At 45.0% G+C, this 17,137-nt stretch overlaps 1 protein-coding gene across 3 annotated transcripts in view; it reads left to right on the forward strand.

Annotated features, from left to right (window-relative positions):
• LOC137651212 (protein HGV2-like) overlaps nucleotides 1-13,327 on the forward strand; it is a 56,963-nt gene extending 43,636 nt beyond the window's left edge. For all 3 annotated transcript variants that reach the window (XM_068384396.1, XM_068384398.1, XM_068384397.1), the window contains one exon: nucleotides 13,145-13,327. In XM_068384396.1, coding sequence (XP_068240497.1) covers nucleotides 13,145-13,225 — 81 coding nt within the window. In that variant the 3' untranslated portion in view covers nucleotides 13,226-13,327. The remainder of the gene's footprint in view (nucleotides 1-13,144) is intronic.
• The last annotated feature ends 3,810 nt before the right edge of the window (nucleotides 13,328-17,137 follow it).

A 17,137-nucleotide genomic window follows, 5' to 3' on the forward strand; every position in this document is an offset into this window, starting at 1 on the left:
GCAAAACAGAAAATCGATAAAGTGATATGCGCAAAGTGTTACAGTGTTGCGTCCGAGGGTTCGTCTGTTCGTGCCTGTCGTTCACCTAGTCCGGGACCTCTTGCAAGCTCCCAAGCCCAGGGGAGAAGTAATGTCGAACGACTTATGGGTTCGAGAGGCCTTGATCAACGAACAGACGTTTTTCCCTCCGTGGTTTCGGGCGTATCTACCCAAGATCGCCCCACCCACACAGAGACGAGAGAGCCCATTTATTTCTCGTCTGCGGAAGAGGTTTCTCGTAAGAAACCATGGACCAAGGTCTCGCGGCTTATTAAGCGCAAGTCGGTCCCTTCCGCGCAAGTCCAACGGCCCAGTTGTAGCCACTGGGTCAGTTCGGACTCGCTGCAGTCTTCCGACGACTGCTCACCTCCTAAGAGAGGCAAAGCGGTACCGCATCAGGCAGTCACACCGTCTGTTGCCGCACCTGCTCTTGTAGACCCTAAGTGGTCTTTGCTGCAGACCATGCAGTCTCAGTTAACGTCATTGATGCAGGACTTTCGTGCGGAGAAGGTTGACACCAACCTCTAGCCTACAACCAACCACGGTTGTGCGTCCTGTGGACGCTGAGGCGACCTTCTGCCGCACTCCAGCTGAGAGAGTCCCGCCACCCATGCGTTCCAGTGTACCCTGCCAGCCGCATGTTGACGTTCAGCGACGCACGGAACCTTCCGTTGACGTTCGCGAGGTACAACAACAGTCTAAGTTGTTTTGTTTTGACGCGGTGCGTCAACCTCCGCATTCTAGAGTTGTTTTGACTGCTCAGTCTAGACAGTCAAAGCAGTCTCGAGTGGACACTGTACGTCCTCACGCACCTGTTGTGGTTGACAGTTCAGTTGTTGACAGTTCACAGACTGTCAAGCAGTTACATGACGTTGCCTTCTGGTCTGCTACTAATGCTCCAGTGAGAGACTCACTGAGGTAACCTAGCTTTTATCGGACAAGGTTCCTGTAGATGAGGAAGTTGCTGTTCCCCCTCCTACTGATATTCCCTTGAGGACTCTGTCAGATGGAGAGGAGCCTTAAGCTGCTTAGCCTCCTATGGACTTTAATTAAATCATGATTATTTTTTTTTTTTTTTTTAAGGATCTTCGTCCGGATCTTGTAACTGCTGCTCCTCGTTCGCCTAAACGTCAGAACTTACACTAGGCCTAGCTACTTCGAAGCCGTTGTTTTTAAGCTAGTGCTCTCTCGCTCTCCTAGAGAGCGTTACGTTGGCTAGGCGACTGGTTTTTGCACCAGGAGGAGTTTTTAGGGATACAGCCTTTGATTTCCCTTCTTTTAAACTGGCTTATAGAGCGAGAGTCTGATATGACACGAGAGAAGTTCTCGGCTTAGGAGTTCATGCCTCTGCCCAGATAGACTTCTCAATTCTGGTAGACTCGCCCTGGCGCCTAGCCAGGAGATGCTCCAAGTTGTTTACAGGTCAACTTCTCAGCTTTTGTCAAGCCTTTGAAGTTTTGCTGTACTATTATGTCACACTTAACAAGGCTTTCAGGGATGGTAAACGGTTCCGCCTCAGTCGCTAACCCCGTCTGTTGCCACACCTGCTCCCGTAGACCCTAATGGGCTTTGCTGCAAGCCATGCAGTCCAAGCTTGCGTCCTTGATAGAGGACTTAAATGCGGAGAAGAACCTTCTGGCCAACAACCTTCCAACCGGTCGGTTGTGCGCCCTGTTGACGCTGAGGTAACCTACTCGCGTCTGCCAGTTGAGGTGGTTCCTCCTTCTGGCCAACAACCTTCCAACCGGTCGGTTGTGCGCCCTGTTGACGCTGAGGTAACCTACTCACGTCTGCCAATTGAGGTAGTTCCTCCACCGATGCGACCCAGTGTGGGTTGCCAGTCGCAGGTTGACGTTAAGCGACGCTCGGAGGTGGTTGTTGACGTTCAGGACGTTCAACAACCAGCAGAGGGGACTTGTTGTGACGCAGTGCGTCAACCTCAGCAACCCGGTAGGGTGTTGACTGCACAACCCAGACGGTCTAGACAGTTTCGGGTTGACGCTGTACTTCCTCGCGCACCCATGGTTGTTGACAGTTCACAGACTGTGCAGCAGTTCCATGATATTGCGTCCGGCTCCGTCACGCATCCACCAGTGCGACCGGATTCAGCGAGTCAGACGTTGCCCACTCCGTTGCCGTTTCCTCATCAGTTTCGGATGAGGAACCCTCTGATGAGGACGTTGCTGAACAAGACGATCAGCCCCCAGCCCTGCTATCCATCCAGAAGATGCTGAAGAAGGAACGCTGCTCAGTCAGGCTGTGGATGAGTCTGGTAGGGACATTGTCATCCGTGGATCAATTTGTGTCACTAGGAAGACTACACATCTGTCCTCTTCTATACCATCTAGCTTTTCACTGGAAAAAGGACAAGACGCTAGAAGCGGTCCCGATCCCGGTTTCCGGAAAGATAAAGTCTTGTCTGACTTGGTGAAAGGACTATATCAACCTTAGAGAGGGTCTTCCCCTGACTGTTCAGACTCCCAACCACGTTCTCTTCTCGGACGCATCGGACGTAGGCTGGGGTGCGACATTAGACGGTCGGGAATGCTCGGGATTATGGAACTCGAGTCAAAGGACAATGCATTTCAACTGCAAGGAGCTACTGGCAGTACGTCTGACCTGGAAAAGCTTCAGGTCTCTCCTTCAAGGCAAAGTGGTGGAGGTGAACTCGGACAACACCACGGCTTTGGCGTACATCTCCAAGCAAGGAGGGACCTACTCTCTGACGTTGTACGAGATCGCAAGGGACCTCCTCACCTGGTCAAAAGGTCTAGACATATCACTAGTAACGAGGTTCATCCAAGGCAACTTGAATGTCATGGCAGATTGTCTCAGTCGGAAGGGACAAATAATTCCAACAGAATGGACCCTCCACAAGGATGTATGCTAGAGACTTTGGGCCACCTGGGGCCAGCCAACCATAGATCTCTACGCAACCTCGATGACCAAGAGGCTCCCAATATTTTGCTCACCAATCCCGGACCCAGCAGCAGTTCATATAGATGCCTTTCTACTAGATTGGTCACATCTAGATCTTTATGCATTCCCTCCGTTCAAGATTGTCAACAAGGTACTGCAGAAGTTAGCCTCTCACGAAGGGACAAGGTTGACGCTAGTTGCTTCCCTCTGGCCCGCGAGAGAATGGTTCACCGAGGTACTTCGATGGCTAGTAGACGTTCCCAGAACACTTCCCCTAAGGGTGGACCTTCTACGTCAGCCACGCGTAAAGAAGGTACACCAAGGCCTCCACGCTCTTCGTCTGACTGCCTTCAGACTATCGAAAGACTCTCGAGAGCTAGAGGCTTTTCGAAGGAGGCAGCCAGAGCGATTACTAGAGCAAGGAGAACATCCACCCTTAGAGTCTACCAATCGAAGTGGGAAATCTTCCGAAACTGGTGCAAGTCAGTATCCGTATCCTCGACCAGTACCTCTGTAACTCAAATAGCTGACTTCCTCTTATATCTGAGGAAAGAACGATCTCTTTCAGCTCCCACTTTCAAGGGTTACAGAAGCATGTTGGCATCAGTCTTCCGTCACAGAGGCTTAGATCTTTCCAACAATAAAGATCTACAGGACCTCCTTAAGTCTTTTGAGACCACGAAGGAGCGTCGTTTGGTTACAACTGGTTGGAATTTAGACGTGGTACTAAGATTCCTTATGTCAGACAGGTTCGAACCGCTACAATCAGCCTTCCTGAAAGATCTCACCTTAAAGACTTTTCCTGGTATGCTTAGCCACAGCTAAAAGAGTCAGTGAGATTCATGCCTTCAGCAAGAACATCGGATTCTCATCCGAAACGGCTACATGTTCTACAACTTGGTTTTCTAGCCAAAAACGAGCTGCCTTCTCGGCCTTGGCCAATATCGTTCGATATTCCAAACTTATCGTATGGTTGGAAATTAACTAGAAAGAGTCTTATGTCCTGTAAGAGCTCTTAAGTTCTATTTAAAACGAACTAAACCTTTACGAGGCCCGTCTGAAGCTTTATGGTGTTCAGTTAAGAAACCATCTTTGCCTATGTCAAAGAATGCTTTATCCTATTTTATCAGACTGTTAATACCAGAAGCTCATTCCCATCTGAATGAGGAAGACCAAGCTTTGCTGAAGGTAAGGACACACGAAGTTAGAGCTGTCGCAACTTCCGTGGCCTTTAAACAAAATAGATCTCTGCAAAGTATAATCGACGCAACCTATTGGAAAAGCAAGTCAGTGTTCGCGTCTTTTTATCTTAAGAATGTCCAGTCTCTTTACGAGAACTGCTACACTCTGGGACCATTCGTAGCAACGAGTGCAGTAGTGGGTGAGGGCTCAACCACTACAATTCCCTAATTCCATAACCTTTTTAATCTTTCTCTTGAAATGTTTTATTATTGTTTTTTGGGTTGTCCGGAAGGCTAAGAAGCCTTTCGCATCCTACTTGATTTGGCGGGTGGTCAAAGTCATTTCTTGAGAAGCGCCTAGATTAGAGGTTTTGATGAGGTCCTGTTGTATGGGTTGCAACCCTTGATACTTCAGATCCTAGGGGTCGCTCAGCATCCTAAGAGGATCGCGAGGCTCCGTAAGGAAGACGTACTTAAAAAGGCAGAGTAATTGTTCAAGTCGACTTCCTTACCAGGTACTTATTTATTTTATGTTTGTTATTTTGAATAACTGCTAAAATGAAATAAAAAATCCTTAGCTCATAATAATGTAAACAATTATTGCTGGTCTCTACCCACCCCCCTGGGTGTGAATCAGCTTATATAATCACCGGCTAAGTTTAATATTGAAAAATGTTATTTTTATAATAAAATAAATTTTTGAATATACTTACCCGGTGATTATATATTAAAGGACCCTCCCTTCCTCCCCAATAGAGACCCAGTGGACCGAGGAGAAAATTGAGTTCTGTGTTTACATTGAGTACTGAGTACCTGCACGACAGATGGCGCTGTTGAAGTACACCCCCTACCTGCATTGCGATCGCTGGCGGATTTTTAACGTAGAGTTTTCTGTCGAGCAACAGAGTTGCAGCTTATATAATCACCGGGTAAGTATATTCAAAAATTTATTTTATTATAAAAATAACATTTTTCTTCCTGAAGTTGTATCAAACTAATGCAGTGCTCAATTTGTCCTGAATTTTTTTTTATAGTTGTGACCTTTTTTTATATGTCAAAATCAAGTTTTATTTTTTTAAAGCTTATTTTCTAAGTAGAAATTGATAAACATTAAGAATAACATCAGGAGCATCTCTAAATCTGTATATTTGAACTTTTGGATTCTAAATTCTAAATACTATAGTACATAATTCTGGCATTATCTTTGCCTGCTTACTCTCTAAGAGATATCTACAATCCTAATTTAAGATTTTGTAAAATAGAAATTGATGTGTAATTTTTGTCTTGCCTGTTTCTGTTAAATTTTAGACAACACCAAAGAAAAAAATAGGAGAAAATGGGATCTATCTTCTCTAGATAGTTCCCTTTCCCTTCACTTTACAATACTTTATTTAGTGTTTTGTGAATTCTGAGTATTTTCCCTTCAGTTTACAGTACTTTGTCTTTCTTCCATTCTGAATATTTTTCCTTCAGTTTACAATACTTTGTCTTTCCTGAATTCCGAATATTTTCCCTTCAGTTTACAATACTTTATGTAGTGTTTCCTGAATTCTGATTATTTTTCCTTCAGTTTACAAAACTATTTAGTTTCCTGAATTCTGATTATTTTTCCTTCAGTTTACAAAACTATTTAGTGTTTCCTGAATCTGAATATTTTCCCTTCAGTTTATAGTACTTTATTTAGTCTTTCCTGAATTCTAAATATTTTCCCTTCACTTTATAATACTTTCACTTTATAATACTTAATTTTAAATATTTAATTTAGCCGGTGAATATATAGCTGCAACTCTGTTGCTCGACAGACAAACAACTGTACAAAAAAAACTCGCCAGCGATCGCTATACAGGTTGCGGGTGTGCCCATCAGCGCCAACTGTCGGCCAGATACCAAACTCCATGTAAACAAAGACTCAATTTTCTCCCTGTCGACGTGTCAACAAGACGTACTTTACTCGCTGTTGAAACCTGGAGTTTTTCTCATCATCTTTGGTGAAGTACTATATTCTGGTTTTGAGCTTTCGCTGTGCAGGGTTTTTCTTCAAATAAATCCTTGAACTCTTTTTTGTATCGGATTCATTGTTGATGACTTAGATCGTTTTTTTGGAATTTTCCCTTGACCAATTCAAAATGGCTGACCTTTCACAAGTTCCCAAGTTTAGAAAATGCAATGCTAGGGACTGTTCTAGGCGTCTTCCGAAGGCTTCTCTCGACCCTCACACTGTTTGTTCCAATTGTCGGGGTAAAACCTGTCAATTGGAAGATCGGTGTGAGGAATGCGTGGGCCTTTCGGAATTCGATTTTATCAAATTTGAAAAGTACACACGCAGGCTAGAGAGAGATAGAATTAGGAGAAGTTCTTCTAGGTCGATAGATTTTTCCTCTCCTCATGCCCCACAACCTATTCCTTCCCCTGTAGTGGTTGTTCCTAACCCCCCTCCTAGCACTCAGGAACCATCGATGGCTGACATGATGCGTGCTATCCATGCCCTGGGGGAGAGAGTTGAGTCCCTTGCAAGTGACCGCAATCAACTCATGGCGGATGTTAAGGAGCTAAAGTGCCAAAGTGCCGCGGGAAGTGATAAAGTGCCAAGTGAAAGTGTTGTGAACAGTGTTGCGCTTGAGGGTTCGTCTGTTCGTGCCTGTCGTCCTCCTAGTCCGGGACCTCTTGCAAGCTCCCAAGCCCAGGGGAGAAGCAATGTCGTACGACGCATGGGTTCGAGAGGCCTTGATCAGCGAACAGACGTTCCCTCCACGGTATCAGGCGTATCTCCCCAAGATCGCCCCTACCTACGTAAGACGAGAGAGCCCGTTTTTACCTTGTCGTCTGAAGGTGTTTCTCGTAAGAAACTTTGGACCAAGGTCTCACGACCTTTAAAGTGTAAGTCGGTCCCTTCAGGACAAGTCCAACGTCCCGGTTGTAGCCACTGGGTCAGTTCGGACTCGTTGCCGTCATCTGATGACTGCTCACCGCCTAAGAGAGGCAAAGCGGTACCGCTTCAGTCGCTAACCCCGTCTGTTGCCGCACCTGCTCCCGTAGACCCTAAATGGGCTTTGCTGCAAGACATGCAGTCCAAGCTTACGTCCTTGATGCAGGACTTTCATGCGGAGAAGGTTACTGCTGAACCTTCTGGCCAACAACCTTCCAAGCGAACGGTTGTGCGTCCTGTTGACGCTGAGGTAACCTTCTCGCGTCTACCAGTTGAGGTGGTTCCTCCACCGATGCGACCCAGTGTGGGTTGCCAGCCGCACGTTGACGTTAAGCGACGCTCGGAGGTGGTTGTTGACGTTCAGGACGTTCAACAACCATCAGAGGTGACTTGTTTTGACGCGGTGCGTCAACCTCCGCAAACCGGTGTGGTTTCGACTGCACAACCCAGACGGTCTAGACAGTCTCGGGTGGACGCTGTGCGTCCTCGCGCTCCCATGGTTGTTGACAGTTCACAGACTGTGCAGCAGTTCCATGACGTTGCGTCCGGCTCCGTCACGCATGCACCAGTGCGACCGGACTCAGCGAACCAAACGTTGCCCACTCCGTTGCCGTTTCCTCATCAGTTTTCGGATGAAGAACTATCTGATGAGGATGTTGCTGAACAACAAGACGATCAACAGTCAGAACTGGACGAGCCCAAGGCAACTCAACCGTCATTGGACTTTAGAAAAGTCATGGCTGTATTCAAAGAGTTGTTTCCTGACCATTTTATTTCTGTGGCCCCTCGTTCTCCGCCGTAAGAGTTTGTATTAGGCATGCCTTCTACCACACCTGCCTTTACTAAACTCGTCCTCTCACGCTCATCCAAGAGAGCTTTGCGGCTGTTAGGAGACTGGCTAGAGTCCAAGAAGAGTTTAGGGAAGACAGCATTTGCCTTTCCCCCATCTAAACTCTCTTCTAGATCGAGCGTCTGGTATGCCACGGGAGAAGTTCTCGGCTTGGGAGTTCCTGCCTCTGCCCAGGGCGACTTCTCAAGTCTTGTAGACTCTCCCCGCCGCCTTGCCATGAGACGCTCGAAGATTTGTTGGTCACCATCGGACCTGGACCACCTTCTTAAAGGGATCTTTAGGGCTTTCGAAGTCTTTAACTTTTTAGACTGGTGCTTAGGAGCCCTGAGCAGGAAAATCTCTTCGACAGATAAGGATATTTCTTTGCTCATTATGTCCTGCATGGATAAGGCCGTCCGTGATGGGTCCAATGAGCTAGCTGCCTCATTCACGTCCGGAGTCCTGAAAAAGCGAGAGTCTCTCTGTTCGTTCCTGTCTGCTGGAGTTACACCATGCCAGAGATCGGAACTCCTCTTTGCTCCCCTTTCCAAGTGCCTGTTTCCTGAAGTCTTGGTAAAGGATATTGCCGCTTCGTTAGTTCAGAAGGACACCCACGATCTTGTTGCGTCCTCAGCTCGCAAAGCTCCCCCTTTGCCTTCATTATCCGCTAGACCGAGGATAGACACTCCAGCGTCTCGCTTTATTCCGCCCTTTCGTGGCAGAGCCTCCAGCAGAGGAGGTGCTCGTGCCGAAGGGAAACGAGGGAAGAGGAAAGGACCCAAGTCCTCCAAGGGCAGAGTCTGACTGCCCGCAACTTCAGACAGCAGTGGGAGCCAGACTCAAGAACTTCTGGCAAGCCTGGGAGAGGAGAGGCGCAGATTCACAATCTGTGAAGTTACTCAGACAGGGGTACAAAATCCCTTTTGTACGCAAACCCCCTCTAGCAACGTCTCCCATCGATCTCTCTCCCAGGTACAGAGAGGAAGAAAAGAGACAAGCCCTGAAACTGGAAGTGTCTCTTTTGCTAGAGAAGGGAGCGGTGGTCAAAGTCTCGGACCTTCGATCACCGGGATTTTACAACCGTCTCTTCCTAGTTTCAAAGAAGACAGGAGGGTGGAGACCGGTGCTAGACGTCAGTGCTCTGAATGTCTTTGTCACAAAGACGAAGTTCTCCATGGAGACCACAAAGTCAGTCTTAGCAGCGGTCAGAAGGGAAGACTGGATGGTCTCGCTAGACCTAAGGGACGCCTACTTCCACGTCCCCATTCACTCAGACTCCCAACCTTTTCTGAGATTCGTCTTCGAAAATGTGGTCTACCAGTTTCGGGCCCTGTGCTTTGGCCTAAGCACAGCTCCTCTCGTGTTTACGAGGCTGATGAGGAATGTGGCCAAATTCCTCCACTTATCGGACATCCGAGCCTCCCTTTATTTGGACGACTGGCTTCTCAGAGCCTCTTCCAGTCGTCGCTGTCTGAAGGATCTCAAGTGGACTCTAGATCTGACCAAGGAATTGGGACTCCTAGTCAATTTGGAAAAGTCGCAGCTGGTCCCATCCCAAACTATTCTGTATTTAGGGATGGAGATTCACAGTCTAGCTTTTCGGGCTTTTCCGTCGACCCCCAGAATAGATCAAGCCCTGCTATTCATCCAGAAGATGCTGAAGAAGGAACGCTGCTCAGTCAGGCGGTGGATGAGTCTGGTAGGGACGCTGTCATCCCTGGAACAATTTGTGTCACTAGGAAGACTACACCTCTGTCCTCTTCAATACCATCTATCTTTTCACTGGAAAAAGGACAAGACGCTAGAAGCGGTCTCGATCCCGATTTCCGAAAAGATAGAGTCTTGTCTGACTTGGTGGAAGGACAATATCAACCTAAGAGAGGGTCTTCCCCTGGCTGTTCAGACTCCCAACCACGTTCTCTTCTCGGACGCATCGGACTTGGGCTGGGGCGCGACACTGGACGGTCGGGAATGCTCAGGTCTCTGGAACTCGAGCCAGAGGAGCATGCATATCAACTGCAAGGAGCTGTTGGCAGTACATCTGGCCTTGAAAAGCTTCGAGTATCTCCTTCGAGGCAAAGTGGTGGAAGTAAACTCAGACAACACCACGGCCTTGGCGTACATCTCCAAACAAGGAGGTACCCACTCACTGACGTTGTACGAGATCGCAAGGGACCTGCTCATCTGGTCAAAAGGTCAAGACATCTCCCTATTATTATTATTATTATTAAATGCTAAGCTACAACCCTAGTTGGAAAAGCAGGATGCTATAAGCCCAGGGGCCCCAACAGGGAAAATAGCCCAGTGAGGAAAGGAAATAAGGAAATAAGGAAAAATAAAATCTTTTAGGAATATATAACAATATTCAAATGAATATTTCCTATTTAAACAATAAAAACTTTTAACAGAACAAGAGGACAAGAAACTAGATAGAAAAGTGTGCCCGAGTGTACCCTCAAGCAAGAGAACTCTAACCCAAGGCAGTGTAAGACCATGGTTCAGAGGCTATGGCACTACCCAAGACTAGAGAACAATGGTTTGATTTTGGAGTGTCCTTCTCCTAGAAGAGATGCTTACCATAGCTAAAGAGTCTCTTCTACCCTTACCAAGAGGAAAGTAGCCACTGAACAATTACAGTGCAGTAGTTAACCCCTCGGGTGAAGAAGAATTGTCTAGTGATCACAGTGTTGTCAGGTGTATGAGGACAGAGGAGAATCTGTAAAGGATAGGCTACACTATCTGGTGTCTGTGTAGGCAAAGGGAAAGAACCGTAACCAGAGAGAAGGGTCCTATGTAGTACTGTCTGGCCAGTCAAAGGACCCCATAACTCTCTAGCGGTAGTATCTCAAGGCAACTTGAATGTCATAGCAGATTGTCTCAGTCGGAAAGGTCAAGTAATTCCAACAGAATGGACCCTCCACAAGGATGTATGCAAGAGACTTTGGGCCACTTGGGGCCAACCAACCATAGATCTCTTTGCAACCTTGCTGACCAAGAGGCTTCCAATCTATTGCTCCCCAGTCCCGGACCCAGCAGCAATACATATAGATGCCTTCCTCCTAGATTGGTCACATCTGGATCTCTACGCATTCCCACCGTTCAAGATTGTCAACAAGGTACTGCAGAAGTTCGCCTCTCACGAAGGGACAAGGTTGACGTTAGTTGCTCCCCTCTGGCCCGCGAGAGAATGGTTCACCGAGGTACTTCGATGGCTAGTAGACGTTCCCAGAAGTCTTCCTCTAAGGGTAGACCTTCTACGTCAGCCACACGTAAAGAAGGTACACCAAAGCCTCCACGCTCTTCGTCTGACTGCCTTCAGACTATCGAAAGACTCTCGAGAGCTAGAGGCTTTTCGAAGGAGACAGCCAGTGCGATTGCTAGAGCAAGGAGAGCGTCTACCATTAGAGTCTACCAATCGAAGTGGGAAGTCTTCCGAGACTGGTGCAAGTCAGTTTCTGTATCCTCGACCAGTACCTCTGTAGCTCAAATAGCTGATTTTCTCTTATACCTGAGAAAAGGACGATCCCTTTCAGCTCCCACTATCAAGGGCTACAGAAGCATGTTGGCATCGGTCTTCCGGCATAGAGGCTTAGATCTTTCCAACAATAAAGATCTGCAAGACCTCCTTAAGTCTTTTGAGACCACGAAGGAGCGTCGTTTGGCTACCCCTGGATGGAATTTAGACGTGGTACTAAGATTCCTCATGTCAGACAGGTTTGAGCCGTTACAATCAGCCTCCCTGAAAGATCTCACTCTTAAGACTTTTCCTGGTATGCTTAGCCTCGGCTAAAAGAGTCAGTGAGATTCATGCCTTCAGCAAGAACATCGGATTTTCGTCGGAAAAAGCCACTTGTTCGCTGCAACTTGGTTTTCTAGCCAAAAATGAGCTGCCTTCTCGGCCTTGGCCTAAATCTTTCGATATTCCCAGCTTATCGGAGATCGTAGGCAATGAACTAGAAAGAGTCTTATGCCCTGTTAGAGCTCTTAAGTTCTATTTAAAGCGTACCAAACCTTTACGAGGCCAATCTGAAGCTTTATGGTGTTCAGTTAAGAAACCATCCTTGCCTATGTCAAAGAATGCTTTGTCATACTTTATCAGATTGTTAATACGAGAAGCTCATTCACATCTGAGTGAGGAAGACCGAACTTTGCTTAAAGTGAAGACGCACGAAGTTAGAGCTGTAGCAACTTCCGTGGCCTTTAAGCAAAATAGATCTCTGCGAAGTATAATGGACGCAACCTATTGGAGAAGCAAGTCAGTGTTCGCGTCCTTTTACTTAAAAGATGTCCAGTCTCTTTACGAGAACTGCTACACACTGGGACCATTCGTAGCAGCGAGTGCAGTAGTGGGTGAGGGCTCAACCACTACAATTCCCTAATTCCATATTCTTTTAATCTGTCTCTTGAAATGTTTTTAATGTTGTTTTTTATGGGTTGTCCGGAAGGCTAAGAAGCCTTTCGCATCCTGGTTGATTTGGCGGGTGGTCAAAGTCATTTCTTGAGAGCGCCCAGATTAGGGGTTTGATGAGGTCCTGTTGTATGGGTTGCAGCCCTTGATACTCCAGCTCCTAGGGGTCTGTCAGCATCCTAAGAGGATCGCGAGGCTCCGTAAGGAAGACGTACTTATAAGGCAGAGTAATCGTCTAATTCGACTTCCGTACCAGGTACCTATTTATTTTGTTTTTGTTATTTTGATAACTTCTAAAATGAAATAAAAACTCTTAGCTCATAAGATGTAAACATATTTAACTGGTCTCTACCCACCACCCTGGGTGTGAATCAGCTATATATTCACTGGCTAAGTTAAATATTTAAAAATATTTTAATTATAAAATAAATTTTTGAATATACTTACCCGGTGAATATATAAATTAAGTGTCCCTCCCTTCCTCCCCAATAGAGACGCAGTGGGACGAGAAGAAAATTGAGTCTTTGTTTACATGGAGTTTGGTATCTGGTCGACAGTTGGCGCTGATGGGCACACCCGCAACCTGTAGTATAGCGATCGCTGGCGAGTTTTTTTTTGTACAGTTTTTTGTCTGTCGAGCAACAGAGTTGCAGCTATATATTCACCGGGTAAGTATATTCAAAAATTTATTTTATAATTAAAATATCATTTTAGTCTCCTGAATTCTAAATATTTTCCCTTCACTTTACAATACTTTATTAAGTCTTTCCTGAATTCTTATAATTGTAAGGTGTTGGTAAATAAAAGCATGATATGAAATTAAGGACATCCCTCTTTTCCAGGACTCAAAGGATGTAGTGGCAGAGATGAAAGATAAATCTTCGGCCCCAGTGAAGAAAGTAGAACTTAAATCATTATCTTAATTTTTAATTTAGCTATATTAAATTTTATTGTATGATTTTGAGTACAGAGTTTACATTTATGTTATAAGGATTTTCATATTTATTATATTTGGTATTAACAAATTTGTTTTGATTACCTTACTTTAAGTTAATAATAAACTGTTAAGAAACTAACAGAGTAAGTAGCCAAACTGGATTTATAACTAGTGTAAAGAAAAGCAAGACTGATCTCACTATAAATAAATCACAAGAAAATAAACACTAATCTTAGAAAGTTCATCAGTGACAATTGCCAGTCCAAATATGCTAAATGTATTTGGTGAAAATTTCAACGACTTTGATTACATACATATACCAAGGCACTTCCCCCAATTTTGGGGGTTAGCCGACAGTAAAGAAATGAAAAAAGGGGGGCCTTTTCTTTCTACATTCCTACCAGCCTGACAAGGTACTCGGCCGAGTTTGGCTGGTACTGCTAAGGTACCACAGCCCACCCTCCCCCGTTATCCACCATAGATGAAGCTTCATAATGCTGTGGGGAATGAAAGCAACAGAGACAGAAATTGAATGTGTTTGAGATGAAGTGTCTTGAGGAGTATGGTTGGTGTATCTCGAGTAAATAGGCTTAGGAACAAAGTAGTGAGGGTGAGAATGGGTGTAAGTAGCGAGTTAGAAGCTAGAGTGGATATGAATGTGATGAGGCGGTTTGGCCTTGTTGAGAGAATGGAAAATGGTTGTCTGCTAAAGAAGGTGATGAATGCATGAGTTATGGGGAGAAGTACAAGAGGAAGGCCAAGGTTTGGGTGGATGGATGGAGTGAAGTAAGCTCTGGGGGATATTAGGAAAGAGGTGAGAGGGGCAAGAAAGCGTGCTAGACATAGTAACGAATGGCGCATGATTTTGACTGTTCCGGTAGGTTCTGCTGCTTCCTCCGGTGCCTTGGAAGACCGCGGAGGCACCAGCAGTAGGGGATGATGCTTATAAACATTAAAATCAAAATAAATATGATGAACTCTTGAGGGCAAAGAGGAAGTTGATGGAAATAAAATGATCACTTCACTATGGCAGAAGTTAAGATGAAAATTGGAACAACAAAGAGCAGAGGGAAATATGTAATTTTAAAGTTGAGAAATTAAGGAAATAAGAAGTACTATGGATGTTGAAACAAATGCTGATATATACATATATGTATATATGTATGTATACAATATATATATTTCTTGATTACTATGAATGTTACATTCGCACCTGTCAATTGTACATGTACTGTACACTACATACGATTATAAATTGTGGTAGAGACCAAATGAAAAAAGTATTAGGCACTATTTATTGTGTAAATCATCAGCTCTGGCACCCACTCAGAGCAAGGGATTGTGCCTTTTTAGGTTAGGAGTTGGCCCACCCTAGTGCAGCATTTATTCACAAAAAACCCCATTTCGCAGCTGTGTCTGTAACCTAATTACTGTTGAGAATGAGGGTCGACTAGTACAAACCTAATGTACTTTTCACTTCATGGCAAAGCATTCTAGAACTGAGCAGCCGCAGTGTTCGCAAATAATTCACTTTGATTATGTCTAGTGGATAAAGGCAGACCACCTACTTCACGGAGACTTTGTCCCACTTAAGGAAGACCCATTAAATACAAGTTTGTATCCGCATAGAAATAAACTACAATTCGGTGTATATGTTGGCAAAGACAAAATTGACTGTAACCAAAGAGAGGGAGTCAATGTAGTACTGTCTGGCAAGTCATGGGACACAGTAACTAACGAGTGATAATAGGCTACAGTATGTGTGTGTATGTATGTGTGTTTGTGTATATATATATATATATATATATATATATATATATATATATATATATATATATATATATATATATACTGTATATATATGCATAAATAAATACAGTACTGTTAGTAAAAAAAACATACTTTTGTGTAGACATACTATTTGCTATGAAGATTTAAATTTTAATTTACAACAAATACAGCATGTAAGTGCCGAGATCACTAACCACTGTTATTAAGTTCTATGCAGCAATGTTGATATGAAGTGTCTTGCGCAGTACTGTATGGGTTACTGTTGGTACCTCCGGTGGCTGTACGTACACATCTACGTATTTGATGGTAATGATGTGTGGTATATCTATGAAAAAAATAAGGATTTGCAATATATAAGTGTACAGTGCACAATACAGTAATTTAGGTTTTTGAATTGCGTTAAATGATACAGGTAAGATAAAAAATGGACAAAGTTACAATTCAATATTATAATTAGTATACTCTACAGAACTGAAAGTTTTATAAACTCGCCAAAGTAAATTTTTGAAGCGAAGATGACTAAAAACTAATTGTTCCGTAACCGAAATACAAACCACGCTATTTACAAATGGTATTACTTTTAGCGTAGCTGAAATGGCGAGCCATTAGAATTTAACGAGGGTGTATTACCCCCGCGCTAGTTGGGGGGGGGGGGTAGAGGAGTGGTAGCTAGCTACCCCTCCTCCCCCTCACACACAGGTGAATACTCACTTTAACTTTTGGCTCGGACTGTGACAGACGTCTCTGTCTTGGTCCTCGCTTGGCAGCCATTGTCTGTTTTGTCTTTACTTAATCGCTTACTTTTCATTTACTCAATATATATGTAAACATGTTTTCATGTTTGTATATATATTTGAGTATAGAAATAAGTAAGTTTCCTTTTCAGATGTGTGTGTGTAGTGTACGATATCTAAGTGGAAGCCTCGGCAGTTAGGCCACCACGGCGTATTTTATGGGTGGCGATCGAGTTTGACTTATGTCTTTCTCTCTCTCTCTCTCTTGAGGTCGTTCACCCTTTTACTACATGTTACTACGCCCTTGTAGCCTAGCTTCCTTTCCGTGTGGGGTGTTGCTACGCCGTACATTTGTATCAATTAGTTATGAATCTAATTGTAGTTGTTTTTTGTTTTTCAGCTTGTAGAACGATTCCTTTCGGGGTTTTCGTTCTTTCTTTAGTGTTCATTCATTTTTAAATTACATAATTACATAGTTACATAATTATAATTATTATAATTCTGTTTTGGTTACAGCTCTCCTTCCGCGAGTGTAAGTGGTTGTGAGGGCACGTGCCTGTTGTGTAATTCTTGTTCCTTTCCCTCGGGATTCCTCTTCGGAGCCTTCCCGGGGGAATGAATGTGTACTAATATTATTTGTTTTATTTTTTTACAGTTACCGATCTAGTTCGTTTCTGTAATATAGCAACGGTGTGAGCTGTCTGGTTGAGTCCTGGGGATTCGGCTGTTGCTGCCTCCCCCCTTGTATTTTCGTCAGGGGCGTGTCTCCTTCTACTGGTAGTACTCCCGTGACGACGGACAGCTCTCCAGTTCATTTTAGAACAGTCAGGAGGCTTGCCTCCTGGGGCGGATAACTTTCCTTCCGAGGGAAGTTTTTCCTGTCCAGGCTTGAGTTTTTCCCCTTTTGGGGGGTTCTTCTCTTGCCTTTTTTTCGTGCGACTATGCTCATGGTGCTGAGCGGTCGCACCTGCAGTTTCGCTCAAGGGGCTGGGCAACTGCAGGAGCTCCTCTTCGGAGGATTGCTCCTTTTAGGTCACTGGCTGACCAGTCTCTTCCACGAAGTGTTTCTCTTTCGTTCGCGCGAGAGTACACTCATAGAGACTCCTCTTCGGAGGTTTCTTCTGTTGCTGTTGCTGTTGGCCTCCCTCACCGTAAGGCCCACCGTCCGCCTCGTCGTAAGGGCCTCTCATCTCCCTATAAGGGTGCTTGAGGCGCCTTTTTGGATCTCCGTTTGCAGCCTACAACTCCTTTTTCTCGATCTTCCGCCTTGGTGCAGATGGACAGCAGTCTGATCTCGTCTTCCGACGGGCAACGGTCTTCCCGACGGACAACGGTCTGCCCGACGGACAGCGGTCTTCCGACGGACATCAGTC

The sequence above is a fragment of the Palaemon carinicauda genome, chromosome 12 (assembly GCF_036898095.1).
Source record: "Palaemon carinicauda isolate YSFRI2023 chromosome 12, ASM3689809v2, whole genome shotgun sequence".
NCBI classification, from domain to species: Eukaryota; Metazoa; Arthropoda; class Malacostraca; order Decapoda; family Palaemonidae; genus Palaemon; species Palaemon carinicauda.